The sequence below is a fragment of the Canis lupus genome, chromosome 2, assembly GCF_011100685.1.
Source record: "Canis lupus familiaris isolate Mischka breed German Shepherd chromosome 2, alternate assembly UU_Cfam_GSD_1.0, whole genome shotgun sequence".
NCBI lineage: Eukaryota > Metazoa > Chordata > Mammalia > Carnivora > Canidae > Canis > Canis lupus.
The window spans coordinates 19,913,858-19,934,251 of record NC_049223.1 but is presented as its reverse complement, the minus strand read 5'-3'; the positions used below and the strand labels follow the sequence as shown (position 1 = coordinate 19,934,251).

At 34.8% G+C, this 20,394-nt stretch overlaps 1 protein-coding gene across 4 annotated transcripts in view; it reads right to left on the bottom strand.

Annotated features, from left to right (window-relative positions):
• Window positions 1-20,394, bottom strand: part of MINDY3 (MINDY lysine 48 deubiquitinase 3) — an 84,067-nt gene that overhangs the window by 40,100 nt on the left and 23,573 nt on the right. For 3 of the 4 annotated variants that reach the window (XM_038530012.1, XM_038530015.1, XM_038530014.1), the window contains 4 exons: window positions 18,701-18,774; window positions 17,767-17,846; window positions 5,484-5,554; window positions 837-917 (listed from right to left, as the gene is read on the bottom strand). In XM_038530012.1, the coding sequence (XP_038385940.1) occupies window positions 837-917; window positions 5,484-5,554; window positions 17,767-17,846; window positions 18,701-18,774 (306 nt within the window). The remainder of the gene's footprint in view (window positions 1-836; window positions 918-5,483; window positions 5,555-17,766; window positions 17,847-18,700; window positions 18,775-20,394) is intronic. The other variant, XM_038530013.1, reaches the window with a different exon arrangement.

Below are 20,394 nucleotides of genomic sequence, written 5' to 3'. Positions count from 1 at the left end.
TATTCCAACATCAGCAACTCCACTAGGCATCCCCATGTGCAATGGCAGTGAGGATGATGATGATGGCAACAGCCAAGATTTCCCAGGCACATAACTTGCACTAAATACTGCTGAACATTTTATATTTAAATCGGACTACAAATTTAAAAGCTAGGTATTACCAGAAATCCGTTTTAAAAACATGAGAAGAGAGGCTGGACCACATTCTTAAATGGGAAGGTTAGGATTCAAATGAAGTCTGACTCCAAAGCTTGTAACTACTCCATTGTGGAGAAATACTATAGTTAAAGTATGAAATTTAGAAAAGGGGTTTGTTTCAAGATTTTAAAATAAACATATTCAAGTGCATTTAATCTATGTTAATATTATAACCATATAGAAATTGCAGGAAATATAACATCTTAAAAGAACACTTCTATACCACTGAACTATTAATGGATTTAAAAATATTCTCCTAGATGTTATAACAAATTATCTTATATTATATAAATTAGATTCTTATCCTCTCTAGAAATGAGCAATCTAAAACCTTTAAATTTAGTTAACAGACTGATTTCTGAAAAATATCAAAAGCCAAAGCTCTAAAGTCACAAAAAATAAAGAAATTTTAACAAAATAATGACAGATTTTACTGAAATAATTATAAAACTAAAGCAGTGTAACAATATTTTCTCTACTATTACTTTTTTAGATTTTGGAACAATCCACTTGTTAGTAGGAATATACTGAATTTTGCACAAGATCCAAACTAAATATGGACTTATATTACTTGTTGCCTGATGTCATACTTAAAAAAAAAAAAAAAAAAAAAAAAAAAAGTCCTGCTATAAGCATACCTTGGCAAAAAATACGGTGAGGTGAGTTTCACTGCCAACAATCCAAATAGGGAATTTTGGAGATTTCAAGTAAGAACCAACCTAGAACAAATGTAGCAAAATAAACAAACAAATGAAAATTTTATACTGCCTGCTGAATATTTGCCCATGAATATTCGAAGCATAACTGAAAAGTCCAATTCATACTTAAATGGAATAATATATTGTGCCAGAATGCCTTACCCATAAGGTCAAATGCTGAATGTAAAAATCAATGTTATAAAGACTGTCAGGGCTAAGCTTACATCACACCTTTGTATCAGAGTATCAATAATACAGATTTAACACAGCTGGAAAAACTTAGTTTAACCCTAAGAATCATTCTTAGGTTTTACTGAAGTTGCTAGATAGAAAGAATGGTTCTCAAACTCTGAAACTATAAATTTGGTGGTAATTACTTTATCAGGAAAACAATTATAAATTAATAATGAATATATTTATGAATAAGTAAAGGGAAAAAGCCTTAAGCACATCCTGTCTTCAAAGAACCTAGGGCAATATAATCATCTCTCTAAAGCAAAATATATACTCCAAAATATTTAAGAATACAAAAGAATGTTGTCTCTTGACTCTTCATGGTTGGAGAGAAGTTCAAAGTTCTACAATATAAAGTCTCCTTAAAATGTACAAAAAGTTATACTTATAGCCTGCCTCAAAGTTATAGATTTAATCTTCAAAAGCTACAGTATCCAAAATTTGAGAGTATCAGTTTTGTGTGTGACTGAGAAAGTTTAAAATCAGCAAGTAAAAAATAGACTTGGGAAATCCCATCATGTTCCCATCAATCAATTCTATACTCTTATGAGGATAGAATACGACTTAAAAACAACCTTACCAATCAAATTTGCTGTATTTTCTTTTCTCACACAGACTCCCTGAAACGGGGAAATTCCAAGTGGCTACTTAACAGCAGTCAGGGTAATTCTTGCCTCATCAGTCAAAGCCCTGATAGGACGCCCTGCTTTCAACCCCCACTATGGACCTGTGGAATTTTTCTTATCATTAGCCATGTGGGAAATAGGTACTCTCTTGTATCCATGCACAGAAACATCAGTTTCTTTGTCCTGTGATGAGAAGGATGAGCTGGATATGCTGATGGCAGTGGTGAACCAGGAGAGCAGGAAGGATGATGGTTTGGGGACAAAAGAGAGTAAGAGTAAAGGACAAAGACAAAGGAAAAGGTCTGATCACAGATTCAAAGTAGAAGGGATTTTAGAGGTACTCAGCCCAAGTCCTTCAATTTCACATCAGGAGACAGAGATGTGTATGGGATTGGTGCCTTGTATGAATTCAAACAGGTAACTAGTAGAGAGCTGGAATTAAAAATCAGGTTTTCTACCACTCCTCATGTGGTAGCTGCCTCTTGTGGTGAAAAGTTTAGATGTTATTTAATTTCTCTTTTAGAAAATGAGTGTGCATTTGTGTGTATTTAATTAAGGTAGAAGTAAAATATGAGGATTATATATATGGTAGGATCAAAGGGTACAAACTCATTAAGTGTCTTATAATAATATAAAAAATAAAAGTGCATAAATAGTGTAGCCACTTTGGAAAAACAGTCTGACAGTTCCCCAACAAGTTAAGCATATAATTAGTATATGACAAGCAATTTCACTCCTGGGTATACATCCAAGAGAAATGAAAACATTCACAAAAAACTTACATACATGGATGTTCATAGCAGTATTATTTGTAGTAGCACAAAAGCAGAAACAACCCAAATGTCCATCAGCCAATGAAAAGATAAACTGATATATAATACAACAGAAGAGTTGGCTATAAAAAGGAACCAAGTACTATTACATGTTAAAACAAGAATGAACACTGCAAACATTATGCTAAGTGTCTGAAGCCAGACACTAAAGGCTACACATTGTATGATTCCATTTAGATGAAATGTCCAGAATAGGCAAAACCACAGAGAAAGAAGGCTGCCAGAGGCTGGGAAGGAGTAGGGAGGTGACTGCTTATGGGTTTAGAGGATTGTGTCAGAGTTAAGAAAAACATTTTGAAATTAGGTAAGTGGTGATGGTTGCACAACTTTGTGAAAAAAACACTGAATTGCAGACTTCAAAATGGTGGGTTTTACAGTAGGTGGCTTATCTATTAAAAAAAAAAGGGCACAGTCGAAAGCACTCAGAATCACCTTTTTCATTGTATGTGTGTGTATAAAGACTTTCATTTGTGTTAATGAACACATATAGTCAAAATGATATGAAAATGTTAATTTGTAAAGAGCAATTTGCTACAATACTAAAAAACGGAAATGCTCAGATTCATAAAATTAATACAAACACAATGATTTCCTTAATGCTATTCTCTAAATGTATAGTGAAAAGTAAATGTATACAGGTCATCAGAGGAACATCTACAGTTATGTACAGACAAACACCACAGTGTGACATAGTTTTTCAAAAAGCCTTATTACACCATCCCATCCACCTCCCTTCCAGGTCTCCCATACTCCTGGCCACTATGTATGGCCCTAAGTACCCTGGAGCCAGGTGTCAGACAAGCAGAGAGCGTCCTGAGCCTCAGAGCTCACTGAAATTATCCAGTCCACTGGGAGCCCATGAAACCTAGCTAACTCCATCCCAATACTGGCCCTATGGTCACACCTTGTTGTCACCCTGTTCACAGGTATAATTCCCCTGTGATCCTGTCTGGTAGCCCTCTCTTGTTTGGAGGTGTAAATAATAGAGAGTTCTGCCTTTTGTTGTGTCCTGCCACTAGAAAAATCTTTAAATCTTATAAAATACCAATTACAGCTACAACTCTAGATCAACATGTAATAGAATACACAGCCACTATTGTTTTCCCCCTAAGATCTTAGGGAGGAAAACAGGCATTCCCCTGTTCTACCTAACAGCTAAAGAAAAGCAAAAGCATGGTTCAGAAAAGCTTACAATTCTGGTGAAATTGGCCATTCATTCATTCAAAAAATGTTTACTGAACACCAAATATGTACCCAGAAAGACACCGTTACTAGCTTTAGAGTCTATAATCCACTGGGGATGACAATAAAAAAGCACATTCAAGATTAAAAAAATAAATAATGAAAAGACCATTATAGAGTGACTATTCCTACAAAATTGTGAAAGAAAGTCACTGAAGGAATGGCCAAGGAAAAGGTCTTTGAGGCACCATTTTAAGTAGGACCTGAAGAGGAGAGGGAGCCTATCCATTTATAAGCTGGAGTATTCCAGGCAGAAATGACGTCAAGTATGAAGTCTTACTAGGCAGGAAAGGGCTTGGGTGTGTTTGAGAAACTGGCAGGAAACCAGCAGGGCTAGAGCACAGCAAGAGAGAGAGCAAAGCAACTGAAGAGGGACAGACAGGATCAAGATAAGGGCATTATAGGCCACATGGTGAAGATTTCACAGTTTATCACCTCCATACCCGATCCTCCTGCAAAACACACACATGTGCTTTAAAAAGAACAGCTTTATTAAAATATCTTTGATATATGAATGTTGTATATATTAAAAGTGTGCAACTTGATGTTTTTGTATGGGAAACACTGTGAAAAAATCATCAAAATCAAGTTAACTCACATATTCATCACCTCTATGAAGTTATCATTTTTATTTGTGCACGGGTATGTGCATGTATGCATACACACTTTTAGGATCTATGAATGTGTGTGTTTCTTGGGAGAACGGGATGCAGCTTAATGCTCTGGTTGCCAGGCTATTTCAGAACAGCTTTAGCTTGTAAAAGAATTACTACTGTGTAATACTATGATCCCTACTAATGGATAAGGGCAGGATGAAACCTCTTTGATTGTCATACCCGTATCACTCCTTTCCAAGTGCTGTCATGAAAGAAGAACACTTCCAGTTAAAAGAAAGAAAAAAGAAAGGAAGAAAGAAAGAGGGCAAGACACTGTTACTTTACCAAATCATCATCATTGAACTACTGCTATGGACTCACTAGTCTAAAATGGAAAAGAAAATTAGATCTACTTCTTCCTTCCTTCAAAATCAGGACATCTCATTAGGTGCAAATCATTAATGATTTGAACTATTAACCATTTAAAGCTATTTGGAACATTCAAAAGTTATTTCAGATTATGCAGGAAAGCAACGAAATATCTATCAATAAACGAGAGGTTCAAGGCAGTTCCTAACCTTAGCCCATGTGTTAAAGAAGTTAATGCTGTGATATGATTGGAATTTGTTTAATTGTGAAATAATTTTTCAGATGGAACAGACAAAAGTTAAAACTTAGGCATCTAACAAATTCTTTTCCTTTGCCTAATAAGTATTGCCAGTTGTTTCAGTGAAGCAACCTGTTATGAGGAAGAAACAATACAGCCTTTCCCTTGGTTTACCAAAAAATATATTTTCAGTGATAGGTGTCTCTATTTTTAAATTGTTTTTTTTTTTTTAAGGGTTCTCCTTTCTACCCTCAAAAGGGACAAACCTTACAAACAGAAAACTTGGCATGATCAGCCAGCTTAACTTAATATGCCTGTCAGTTTAGGAAAGGAGATCAGGAACTGAAAACTATATAGTAACAGTAAGCTAAATGTCGTCAGAGGAGAAAATACTGTAACAGTGGACATGTGAATAAAAAGCACTGAAAATATCGTAAAAATCAACTTACCTTACAGTATCTTAAAGCTTCCATTAATGTTAAGAATCCTACAGATGCTTGTTCATGTATACCAAGAAGTTCTACAAAAAAAAAGTTTTTACTGCATTAGCATACATAAATCTGAAAATTATTTATATGTAAATATAGATGCATACATATATTTTATACCAAAGTTTTAAATTTTATCCAAAAGTATACTTTAAAACCTAGCACGTATTGTTAAAGAGTTCTCATCAAATCATTATATTACTACTTATTATAAAATATCATTAGATCATGTTTGTGATGGGTGATATGATGCTTCAGATGTATATTTTTTATAAAATCTTATATTCAATTTTAGCTTTTAAAATGAGGACATTTCCCCCTATGAAACTGAAGGAATTACTGGCAAAAATAAAGAAGAGATACTTCATAATATCCATGCAAAACAGCTAACTTGAATTGACTTGACTTAAAGAATATGCTAATCTTAATTTGTAATATTTATCGCTGGATAGCAGTGAACCTACTTGCATAATACTTAAAACATGGGCTTTTGATGCCATCTGTTTCACCTATAAATACAGTATGCTTAAGATTTGGGAAATAAGTACAAGCAGAACAAGGTATCTGCCTTACAAAGGCTAAGTTTATCAAGCGAGATGGAAAAAAAAGGTGTCTTTTCTATGTTTATACATACATATACACTATCTTTTAAAAAAAAAGATTTTATTATTAATTTGATAGAGAGAGAGCACATGCATGCATGCAAGGGTGTTGGGGCAGAGGGGGGACAGGAGGGAGAGGGTCTCAAGCAGACTCCATGCTGAGCACAGAGCCCCATGGGGAGCAGGCCCTGATCCCATGACCTGGAGATCATGACCTGAGCTGAAACCAAGAGTCTGAAACTTAATGGACTGTGCCATCCAGGTACCCCATACACACTTTATCTTAAGTGATAAAAGAACATCTGCTTACTGAATTAGGGAGAGTGTATAGAAGTGAAAACATTTGAAGGGCGCCTGGGTAGCTCAGTTGGCTGAGTGTCTGACTCTTAATTTTGTCTCAGATCATGATTTCACGGGTTGTGGGATAGAGCCCCATGTGGGGCTCTGTGCTCATGGGGGAGTTTGCTTGAGGATTCTCTCTACCCCCACCCCCATTCTTGAATAAATCTTTGAAAAAATAAAATAAAAGGGGGATTAACATTTGAGTTAAATCTTTAAGCACATGTAGGAGTTTTCTAGGCACCAAGAAGAGAATATGAAGAAAATTCAAGGCAGAGGAAACAACAAAGAAGTATGAAAAATCAATATACTTAAAGAGTGATGACTATTTCAAGCCTTCTTTTTTTTTTTTTTTTTTTAAATTTTTATTTATTTATGATAGTCACACAGAGAGAGAGAGAGGCAGAGGTGCACACAGGCAGAGGGAGAAGCAGGCTCCATGCACCGGGAGCCCGACGTGGGATTCGATCCCGGGTCTCCAGGATCGCGCCCTGGGCCAAAGGCAGGCGCCAAACCGCTGCGCCACCCAGGGATCCCTCAAGCCTTCTTTTAAAGGTTTCTAATCTGGGGAACTTGATAAACGGTGATTAACAAAAGGAAGGATTAAGAAGTCCTGAGAACAGAAGTTTGTTTATAGACAAGCTGGCCTGGAGAGAACTTCAGGACTTCTGGCTAGAGATGGATCCACAACTGGAAGTTAGGTTCAAGAGCATGAAGAAGAGAGGTCAGGGTAGAAAACAGAGCTCTGGGAATCAGCACAGAGATAAGAGCTGATGTCACGGATGTGGCCAAGAAAGAAGAGACAAAGCTCAGACAATGAAGACGAGATTATTCTACAACAGAGATGTAACTATGATGATAATCAAGTTTTTTATAGACTACAGCTTTCAGCTAATGTGCATTAAATGGAACTCTAACAGTAATTTGGGTCCATATATATTTCTAGAAAGCATTGTTTTTTTGTGGCTAAAAATTATGACCACTGAAATACAATGTAAATATAACTTTGTTTCCTTCTTACCATCTGGTCATGTTTTATCCATTTTCTATTAAGATATTGTATTTTTGTAATTAATTAATATAATAATATCAACTGTTGGTCATACTATGTATGTATCGTTAAGTACAACATTCAGATAGTGTAAGCCAAAAACTGGTTGTGCAACCTTTTGGATTTGAAAATTCAAAATTAACAGAATCTATATGTAAATTATACATCTAGTTTATATTTTTTCACTAGCTTCTTACAGGTACTGGGGGAGATACAGCTGTAGTTCTCAAATTGTGTGTTAGGATTCTTACAGGTCCATGAGACCCTTTTAGAGACTATATGAAATCAAAATGATTTCCATAAAAAAGGTGCTAATTGCCCTTTTTTTGATTCTCAAGCTTTTATAAGTGTAAAGTGAAGTTTTCCTGAGTCCAAATGATATATCTCAACAGACTGAATCTATAAACAGGAGAGAATTTTAAGCAGGCTCTATGCCTAGTGTGGAGCCTGATGGGGCTTGAGATCACAACCTTGAAATCATGACCTGAGCCAAAATCAAGAGTTAGATGCTTAACTGAGACATCCAGGTGCCCCAAGATCTCCATTTTTAAAAGTGTCAAATGCAAACAAAACAAAACAAAAAAACCCCAACAACCAAAAACTCCTAAGTGTCAAGCATATGAGACCAAAAAATATGTGAATCATTTGATTATAGCATTCAAAAGGAAAAAGGAGTGAGGGGTGTAAGCAACCCAAAGAAGTAGAAATGGTACTCTATTGCCTTACAAAGTTTTGCTTCCTCTCCTGAGATTTAAGCACTAAACGTTTTCAAGTTCAAAGAACGTATATGTTGAGAAATAGTGCCACACTTTAATTTCTAAAATCAGATACCACCACCTAGTGTTATGATTAGATACTACATCAATCTATTTCTCCTTGGAATTTTAAATACCTAAAATAGTATATTTATAATAAATATGTTACTAACTATACCAAACTAGCTGTTCATAATTCATGGGTAATAAATAATTGAGATTAGGTCAGTAAGCACATATATATGTATATATATTTTTATCAAAGATAAGATTTTTATCTTTGATAGCTAATGTGCATCCTTAAGAATATTTATTAGTATATGAAGTTGTAAATGTAGTAAGGACATACCAACCTCACATATTATAACTTACACAACTTACTTAAATAAGACTTGTCTCAATAAGTCTCAATGAAATCAATTTGTATTTGCAGCAAATCCTAGTAATTGTGTCATTATATTTTAGAATTTTCTGTTTTCTTAGCCTCACATTTAAGATTAATCATGAGGAGTCTCTATTAACCCTGTTTCAGTAGGACTATATATACATACATATATTTATATGCAGAGTTTTATATTCCTCAGTTTGCCTATCTCTTCTCTTCCACTTTGTCACTTGTCACTGCTGTCAGCACATCTATCAAAGGCCCACTTGGACCTTTTAAATTTGATGCAGTTATCTGGTTTCCAAGTCAGCACTGCATTTATTTAAGAAACAGTACTGAGTGCCAAGTACTGAGGGGGGAAAAGAACCCATCAAGGCTGCATAGTTCAGGAATACAAAGCTACCATGAGGAATACAAAGATGAGGCAGACAAGATCCTTTTTGCAAACCATGTATCTGATAAGGGGTTAATGACCAAAATATATAAGGAGCTCCTACAACTCAGCTGCAAAAACCCAAATAATTCAATTAAAAATTGGGCAAAGAACATGAATAGTCATTTCTCCAAAGAATACATATAAATGACCAACAATAATATGAAAGATGCTCAACATCACTAATCATCAGAGAGTTGCAAATTAAAACCTAACATAAGTATCACCCCACATCCGTTTGCCTGGCCATTATAAAAAAAAAAGGCAAATCATAAGACATTGGTAAGGATATGCAGAAACTGGAAATCTTGTATACTATGGGTGGGAATGTAAAATAGTGTACCAACTATGGAAAACAGTATAGAGTTTCCTCAAAAAATTAAAAATACAACTACCAGAGCAATTCCAGTTCTGGGTATTCAATCCAAAAGAATACCTGCGCTCCCATGCTCACTACAGTAGTATTTACCAGCGCCAAGATGTTGAAACAACCTAAAAGTCTAACAACGAATGGATGCTTAAGGAAACTGTAATATATACATATGATGGAAAATTACTCATGCTTAAAAAAGAAGGAAATCCTATCATATGTGGCAACAGGAATGAACTTTCAGGACACTATGCTAAGTGAAATACACGAGTCAGAGGAGAAATACTGCATGATTCCGCTTAGATGACATATCCAAAATAGTCAAATTCGTAGAAGCTGAGGAGAATGATGGTTGCCAGGAGCTGGAAGGAGGAGGAAATGGGGAGTGAGTACTCAAATAAAGCTGCAGTCATGTAAGGTAAGTTCTAGGTATCCACTGTACAACTTTATATTTATAGTTAATACTGTATCTTAACTTAAAAATTCATTGAGGTAGATCTCATCATAAGTGTTTTTACTGTAATTTACCACCCTCTCTCCCCACAAATGATAGGTATCAAAATAGAATGTGTAAGTGCCACGAAAACAAAATGCTCAGAGGTAAGGATAGATTACGCTCAGCTGTGAAAATCAAGAAGTGCTCCTTGGAGGGATGGCATATGAAGTAGGCAATGAAGAACTGCATAGGCACAGATGGGAGGGATATAGGTCTTCGGCAAAAGGAGTAGATGAACAAAGACATAAGAGCAAGTTGCATAATTTTGTTCAAGAATAGATTCATGATGGTTGAAAAATAAGCTAGGATGAAATTATGTAGGGTAATATCCTTGAGTAAGTAGGGTAAAAAATCTGTAGTTAGAAAAATTTAAGAAGAACTTATGTGCAAGAATGTTAGAATAGCTAAATTAAAAAGCAATAAGATACTGAGAAAGACCTGGCTATCTCACCGATACATAAATTGCATACATATACACAATCTGACCTATGAACTTTGTGAAATCTATTTTTGAAAGTGAAGAGCTTTTCAAACCCATTTACTGGTTGTTTATTCCTAAGAAGTCAGGTTGTTACAAGGCTGGTATCTAGCAAGGGTTGCCAAATTTAGCAAATAAAAACACAAGGTGCCCACTTAAATTTCTGATTTAAAAGAAAAACCAATTTTTTAGTAAAATTATATTCCAAATATTGAATGGCACATACCTATACTGAAAATGATTTATCCACAATTCAAATTTAACTGGGAGTCCTGTATTTTATCTGGCAACTTAGCTCCAGCTAATTAAATGTATTTCTACAGTAATAAAATATAGAGAAAATAAGCACTTCTGCCCTTATGATAAATTACACAAATTATGATAAACCAAACACTTAAAATTTGTATACTAAGCCATTTAATTGCAATTCATATTACTTAAAAAATACAAAAATACTAAATTTTAAAAATACTTAATTTCAGTTTAGATTCTTTTTGTATCTACATATCACAAGTTTATCAACTTTCTTTTAATTTTTTTTTTAATTTATTCATGATAGAGAGAGAGAGAGAGAGAGAGGCAGAGACATAGGCAGAGGGAGAAGCAGGCTCCATGCACCGGGAGCCCGACGTGGGATTCGATCCCGGGTCTCTAGGATCGTGCCCTGGGCCAAAGGCAGGCGCCAAACCGCTGCGCCACCCAGGGACCCCAAGTTTATCAACTTTCAATGACTATTTAAGCGTACCCTGGATGGACTGTAAGAAAGATTTACATTAAAAAGGAAAAAGAGGGGAACCTTGGGTGGTGCAGCGGTTTGGTGCCTGCCTTTGGCCCAGGGCGCGATCCTGGAGACCCAGGATCGAATCCCACGTCAGACTCCCGGTGCATGGAGCCTGCTTCTCCCTCTGCCTATGTTTCTGCCCCCCCCCCCCCGTGTGTGATTATCATAAATAAAAATTAAAAAAAAATAAAAAATAAAAAAAAAAGGAAAAAGAGGGATGCCTGGGTGGCTCAGCAGTTGAGCATCTGCCTTTGGCTCAGGGCATGATCCCGGACTTCCAGATTAAGTCCCACATCAATCCCATATTGGGTTCCCTGCATGGAGTCTGCTTCTCCCTCTGCCTATGTCTCAGCCTCTGTGTCTCTTATGAATAAATAAATAAAATCTTAAAAAAATAAAAAGGAAAAAGCAAGCTCTCAGTTTTTGATTTGCAAAAACGGACTCTATGTCAATCCCATAGAATGAAGAAACATTCAAATAATCATCAAACAATAAATGTACAATACATATAAAACACAGTACCCAATACAACAGAATGACTTAAGGGTAGAAAAGAGAAAAAATTGACTTGTAGACAAATGAAGCAAAGAAAATCTCCACTCAGAAGACATGCAATAGTACAAAACAAAGAGATGGCAGGTAAGGGCCAAACCACAGAAGGATTTGAGAACATACATAAGGAGTTTAAGTGCATGGGGAAGCCAGTCATCGAATGGTTTTAAGTGAGAAATTGTCACGATCTGACTTAGTTTTTAAAATACCCCCCCCCCCCCCAGCCACTGTGAAAGACTGGGGGTGTGGTCAAAAATGAAATTAGATGACTAGTTCTACTGCAGTTTTATTCGTACTCTATTGCAGAAGCAAAAGAGTTTTGACAGCTGAGGTAGAATAAAGTACATGGATTTGGGAACTATATGATCCCTATATGACTTGGGAACTAAAATGATACGATCATTAATATATATACTTTCATTAAATAATATATACTTTCATTAAAAGATACAAAAAACCCTGATGTAAATGGTAAGACTTAGTACTGTAAAGATGGCACTTCTTTAAAATAATCTACAAATTTAATGTAACCTCACAAATTTCTTAAAACTACAACTTAAAAAAATGAAAAAACTTCCACTGGACTAGATAATGTAAAAATAGCTATAATAATTTTATATTATTTTTATTATAATAGGAAATGTGACAAGTATTAAACAACATAAAACTACACAATAAGATAGTTTTGGCATAAGAACTCACAAATAGATTAGTGGAACAGAAGAGTATAAAAAAGTGTGTCATACATATGGGAAAACCTGTTATTTGATCAAGAAGGTATGCCCGGTAGAGAAATGACAAGTTAGGATATTAGGCAATTCTTTGGGAAAAAGTAAAAAGGTAGATCTCTATTTCACACCACTCATAAATAAAAAAATTCAAATGGATTAAAGGGCTAAACATTAAAAAAAAAAAGCCTACAAAAGAATTTGAAGAAAATACTAGGACATAGTTTAATTTTGTGGTGGGAGAAATACAAAACGATTCGAGGAAAAAAAATTAAAGAAACAAAACAGAAGCCATAACAGAAAAGATGATATGATTTATCTTCATAAAAATGAAAATCTTTGGTATAATGGAAGATACCATTAGCAAAGTTAAGGGACAAAAAAGGCTGAGGGAAAATATTTAGAACACATTTTTAAAACACAAAGAATTTATAGAGTTCCTAGCAACAGTAAGACAATAACCTTTCTCCCCCAAATGCTAGAAGCTACAAAGAAGCAATTCCCAGAAGAGGAAATACTAAAAGCTGACATACACACAAAAAAGATGATCACATACAGGCTCAGGAGCAATCAGAGAAATGGGACTTATCAGTAAGATGACATATTTAAAGATGGACGGTTCTGAGTATTGGCCAGGATGCAGAAAAACGGAACTCACCTACATTGTTAAAAGCAAAGTTGATACATGAGGAGTTGGTAAGACAGATTTTTAGAAGGTAATCAATCATTATCTAACAGTTTTACAGGTGTGCCTCAAAGATTAAATATATGAGTTACCACATGACCCAGGATTTTCACTCCTGGGTAGATACCAAAGGAAAATGAAACCACATTATTCAGGACAGCCACATGGAAAGATGCCAAATTCCCATCAACTGATGAATAAATACATTAAATATGGTCTATCTCTACAATGGAATATTATTCACCAATAAAAAGGAGTATGGTGCTGGTCTATGCTAAAACATGGATGAACCTTGAAAACACGCCATGTGAAAGAAGCTAGTCACAGAAGACCAGATATTATGTGATTCTATTTACAAGAAATCCGCAATTTCAGCAAATCTGTGGAAACAGATAATAGATCAATATTTGTTAGATGCTGAGGGGCAGGGGATTACGGGGAGTGACTGTAAATGGGCACAAGGGTTCCTTTTTGGGCTGATAAAAAAAATGTTCTAAAACTGATCTGGTGATGGCTACATAAGTATAAGAAACACTAAAAACCGTGAAACTGAAATAAGTAAATAAAAACCACAGAATTATACATTTTAAATAGTATCATGTGTGATCTAGGAATTCTATCGCAATAAAGCTATTAATAAAACTCAAAGATGTCTAAAATTTTAGCATACATTCTACTCTTAGAAATCTATAAGGATACTTGAATATGTGAAGATTTATATACAAAAATCTTCACTGTAGTATTTGTTTCTAATAGTCAAAAATGGTAACCATATATATATTCACCATAAGCAAACTAAAGGCAAAAGACAAACTGGGAAAAAAATGTTTATTATATGTTATATATATAAAATATGAAATATATGACTGATCAAACATTGATATTCTTAATAAAGGCAAGAAAAATGCCCTATTTATCTTCCATTGAGCCTTCTTGGCCTTTCCTGGATAATACATAACATTCATTTTCTTTTCAACTGCCTGATTGATGCTTACTGCTGGGAAAAAGCCTAACTATAAGCTCTACTGGTTGGAACCACTCCAAAGCACTCTATGTAAACTCATCTCTACCTCTCACTGTTCACTGCACATTTAAAAATTTCTCCTATGATCCATTTTTTTTATTCCTTCTTATAATAGTAGACTCAAACCCTTTCTCTTCTTTCTATGCCTCCAACTTTACCTCTGTCCACTCTCAGCAAACTTCAAAATCTCAAAAGTTTTCCCAATTTAAATCTTTCACACTTCATATGCCTATTTCTCAGCACATTCTTTCCTCATTTTTTAGCAGAACTGTGCATCTTTCTGAGATTACTGTTACTCTTGACCCAATTTACTTTGGGGTTCCCTTCCCTTGGCCAACAAACAACTTAAGTGACTTCCATCCCTTTAAACAGAGCCTACATACACCATCTCTTCACCTTGTCAATCAATTCCTTTCTTTCCCTCCTTTCCTTTCATCAGTAAGATTTCCTTGCTTACACTGCTAAAATATTTACTCCCTATGATCTGATCTCTATCTCAACTGCTCTTTTAAAGCAAAGATCTTATTAATTGCTAAACTCATAGTCTATTCTTAGTCCTCATTCTTCTCCAATGACAAATACAGCATTGCTCATTCACCAGCTTTGTATCAGGGACAAGATCTTTGGATTAAATTCTCAAACCAGTATCTCTCCATAAATGAGGCAACTACCTCCCTCTCAGGGTATGAAACTGATAAGATAAACTTCTTCCACATTATCTTATATATTTATCATCGCACTCAAGATTCTGTTTACTGTAAGGATTAAATATGCTCCTTACACGGAATCAGACTATGCCTGTTCAAATCTCAGCTTAGTGCTCTTTTTTCTTCCGTCCAAATACCTTCAATGATTCTCTTCCTAATGCTTGCTAACTAAAATGTAAACTTGTTTGTATTCGAGATCCTCTGAGTTCTTACCCAGCCCCATGTTTATGATCTTTCCTCTTACCAGAACCCTTCGCAGATCCAGTGCTTTCATCCACTGGTTCTCAAGTCTGCCTGCAAGTCAGAACCATCTTGGGGTAATTTTAAAATTATCATGCCCAGGCTCCTCCACTCAGAATTCAGATTTATTTATTTATAAGCTCCCCAAGGGGTAATATGTAGTCAGGATTAAGAACCATGGCTCTAATTAGTCTGATCTGTCTCCAGCCCCTAAATACAACCTCCAATTTTTCTCAAAATGCCCTCTCACTCATTCCATCTTGCCCCATTAAAATGTTAGCTCCTATTTAAATTCTGTTTACCCCAACATAAACATATTAGGAAAAGTTTTCTCCATCCTCTGAACTTCTGTAATACTTTTTCTCAACATGCTTCATTTTACATCATATTCTAGTAATTTGCGTGCACGTTTTCATTTCCCCAAACTAGGTGTGTACGCTTTTGAGGGAAAGCTGAGTTCTCCCTACAGCCAGTTGAGGTGTTTTAAAATGTGATCTTAATCTTCAAAACATATCTTTGAGGAAGGCATTAAAGCTCCGTATTTTATAACTGCAGAAATTGAATCTAGAAGATTCAATTAAAGCAGGTAAAGCAGCTTACCTAAGGATTTTACAACTAGTAACTCTTTATAATTTTTCATTGTATGTTACATATATCACAACCTCCTGGAATGTTGTCAGATTCAAAAACATCCAATAAATCTGAAAAACGTACAGATTTGTAAGTCCGTGACTGAAAATAGATTCAACTTCAAGTCAACATTCCTAACAATTAAGGGAAAATGAAAGAAATATGCCCTGCTTATTTTCTTTTCCAAGATAACTATTTCGAAGTCACAGCTTAGTTTTGATGTTTAAACTATACTGAAAAAAAAATTCACAGCAGGACAATAGCTTTGAAAGCTAGTATTTCAAGAAACAGGAAATAATGAATTTATATACAAGAACCAAAAGTTGGGTAACTAATATCCTATGAGGAAAGTAACAAATTCATGGCAAGAAAAGAAAGCCTCTGGGAGGATAGGTGAGGAAAAGCCGAGGACGATAGTAAGAATAGTCTGGTTCTGGGAGGAGGAGAGGAGGACCATGATCACTAGTATCAAGAGCCAGAGCAGCACAACTAAGTCCAGGTGGAAAGAGTTATTTATTAGCCATAGCACAGCAGGAGTAGCAAGGACAGGGACAAGTGAGATGAGGTACCTCACCCAGGGTTTGACAGGAATCAGATATTCCTTCTCTGATCATCTAAGAGGATATAAAATACTTCAGGCCCCAGAAACCCCAGGGGAAGGAAAAAGAGAGGGTGTAGAGAACCATGTGGGTGAGTGCCTATTCCTGAAGGAAGAATGACATACCTTTAACTGGCAGGATTAAATGCCTTCATAGCTTTGAATCAGAGGAAGGTTCAAGAATAGGATGGACTCACTTAGAAAAAACAGAACAAGGTATCTTGGGTAGTTTTTGGTCCATGAATTTTTTTATCCTTTGCCAGCAATCAGCAAAACTAGGTTCTCATTCTAATCTACACACTGAGTGAACAATCTTGCATATTTTATCTAACGTATGGAGGGAAGGTAGTTCTTACTTTTCTGAAATAGTAAAGCGAAGGGCTGGATTGTGCTAGGGTGCTTTTCAACCTGAAATTCTGTAATTTTTACTGACTTATCCCCCCTTAATATTGTATTGTTTCCTGTTTAATTAACTATACCTACTCCTAAAATTTGAGGAAAAACTCAAATTTAAGATCAGGATTCACTTATTTAAATGGGAGTAAAAAGCAGCAACTCAATCATAATATTTGTTTCTGCTACATGGTGATGGTTTCATCTCATTACAGAAGAAATAAATTTCCTGGTGAACTACAGAAGCTTCCTGTTCTAGGCTTTAAATGCTCCAAAAAGAGGTACATAGTAGTTAATATAAGCTGAATGTGTAAATAACTGAATTTAGACTGACCCCGTAATAAGCAGAAGGGAATTCTATTCAGAACTGTGTATTAGCTCTTAAATTGGCTGATAATGTGTTTCACTTCAATGTCCCTGGGAGCATATGAAGCTACAGCAAAGAAGTAACAGATCAGAGATGGAGATGTGGTGGAGGGGGAGGTTTAAAATTCTCAGGTAGCATTAAATCTGCTCAGCATTTCAAAGGAAATTATACACATTAAATGTAATATAGGGAAAACCACAAGACTCACCAAACAAATATTTTAAATGACAGTATTTATAATTCTCCTCGATTTTAAGAAAATGCAATAGTGTCTGAGACTTACAGATACCACTGGATAAATATGTTCTAGATTTAGATAATAAGAGATCTATTTATTACTTTCTAAAGAAGTTAGTCCTACAATCCCAATTTTATACTAGAGAAAACTAAAGGTTGAAGAAGTAACTTGAGTAAAGTATTATACTTGGAATCTCAATCCAAGTTTGCCTCCAAACTCCACACTTTTTTACATAACAGTATCTTGAAAACAGGTAAGGATTCTTCTATATTAAAGCACTTATCTTAACCTCTAAGTACTGCAGAGCAGTTAAGTAGATGAATAATAATCAACCATACTCTAGGGCAATAGTCATTATCAAAGAGAGAAACACACCAAAAAAATATACTTACTCATTCCTGAGCATTCTCTATCACCATCCCACACATTAGAAACAGCATGTCCCGTCAGTAGGAGGTTAATTAAACTTTGGCTATTAATAAAAATTTAAAAGCAATTAAAATATGAATAAACTAGTTTTCTTCTCAAATGATCCCTGTAGTAAGACATAAAGTAACGACTTCTACATTATGCTAGTTACAAAACAAACTTAGGGAAAAGCTTGCATTTTTATTTTATACACACCACTGAAAAACAGTTTTGCTAAATATATTACTAAGTGTATCATCACAATGGTATCTACTGTTGCATATATTCATCTAAATTTAACAACTTTAAGACATCACACGTTTAAATGGATGAAAAAGATTTCTAAGACTAAAAACTTAATACTTATAATCATCTATAAATATATAGGTAATTATTATTTTTTTGTTTGATCAATGATTGAATTTTACTCTCTGAGGTACAAAGATCTAAAGAGAAGGACCTATATAATAGAGTTGGGTTACTGTCACTATTCCACTGATTCTAGTAGAAACATAAAGAGCTTGGGGAAGAGGGTGATTTCAGAGAAAAATAAGGAACAAATATTTCTCCCAAGAGGAAAGCATTTACAAATAGGAAAGGATAGACTTATTTCTAAGTCAAAATGAATAAATTTCATTTGCTAAAAAATTAAGTGGAACATAAAACAATTTGTTAAAATACCACCTGCTGTCATCTTAAAAGTATGTGCCACAGTAAGGGCAATGCATACATAAACCTGAAGGGAAATGATAATTTTATACCTAAAGCAAGCAATGCATAAAGCACGGACTGCTCAAATCCACAGGCTTTATGCTGTTGACACTTACAAAATTATCTGACTTAGTAGTGTTTTATCTTAAAGTCAAGTTTCTAAAAACTTAAGTCCATGTAGGGAGATAACGGATTTTAATTAATTACCTGCCATGTCCATATACAGGATCTATCAAAGGTTCATTTGAATCTTCAATTTCATTTTTTATGTTTTCAATGCCCTAAAGGAACCAAAAAATTCATTGGCTTATTTTAAAAACTAAAATGAAAAAAAAAAATGAAAAAAAAAAAAATAAAAAAATAAAAAAATAAAAAAAAAAAAACTAAAATGAAAATTATAGTAGTTTATAATTGACCATTTTTTACCATAAATGAATAAAACATTTATTTAAGTAAATTTTCTCCCAAAATATTACCCAGATTTGATGCGGGAGAATATATTAGATGATAATGTAAGAAGTAGCTTCTCCAAGAATATCTTTTCTTTCATAGACTCTGTACAAAGAGCACTGACTGTTTCATGGGTAATAGATTTCATGGCATGTTGGCTAAAGGGGTACTGAGAGATATTTAAGTTTTACCAGGAGGCAGGAGAAAATTATTTAATCCAAGAGTTAATATTCATTTAATTTCAGACTAAAGTAAATTCAGACTTAATACACCTGCTAAGGCATCTGATATATTTACTTAGGCTTTTTAAAAAACATATTAGTATTAAAGACATACACATGAGTGTTGATAGAGATGTTAATTTAAATACACAAAACGTCTAACTAGTACAAAAGAAAACAGAGTTCTGACTGCATTCTCAGAAATATCAGTAATTTAAACATGTACTGACAAAGTATAAAACTAGGAGGGCAGGAAGTTTCTTATTTTCTTAAAAACTAGTTTTCTGATATTTTTTAATTCCTCAAAGGATATCCAAATCCCCAAATATCTAGGTAAGCAGGAGACCGAGGCATTTTCGTTTCATCAACCCCCAAGAACAAAGAGAAACTATCTTTCACCACCTAACTTTAACCACTGGTTCTATCAGATTAAGGCTATTTTAAGGACTAAAAACATTAATCAGCAATCCAAATATTTAACAAATGCCTACATATTGTAGGACAATACAAACAAATATGATATTTTGCACTTGCCTCCTTATAAGTGATACAAAGCAGGCTATGATAAAAGCCAAAATGAATAATATGAACAAGTGACATAATCACTGGTGAGGGAGAGGCATCATTTCAAAGACCAGCTAGACATGATGGTTTATTGCCTGTAAAGGGCAAGAGACAGAGGATGTATCAAAAGTTTTGAGCATAAAAACGGGAGGAATAATGAACAAAGCCAAACTCATAAGAGACCAGTCATCTCAGATCCCACACACTGTTATTAACCACATCTAACCAACTACAAAGTACTTTTCGTTCTTTCTCTCAAACAGACTTCTAAAATGTTTTTAAATTTCCAAATTTAGAAGATGCTTCTAAATACTCTTTTTCTTTTCCATGTCTCTGGTCACTGCCCTAGCTTAGGTTCATCTGTTCAATAACCATTCTTTCTTATAGTCCTGACTCTGGTCTCCTACCCCATCACCAACTCCCTCCCACGCAACTCTCACCTCAATTTAAGGAAACTTATCAACAGAAAAGATGTTACTATTACCTTGTCCAAAATTTTTGCTCTAATTTTGGCCAGGTAAAATTGCAATTATTTTTTGCAGAGAATACAAGGGCCTTCATGTTCTGAGCCTTTTTACATCAGTGTACTATCTCATCTTTCACCACTGCCTTTCTGGTGTATTATGCTGCAGGAATACTTAACTCCTTATTGTTCTTCTGGTGTTA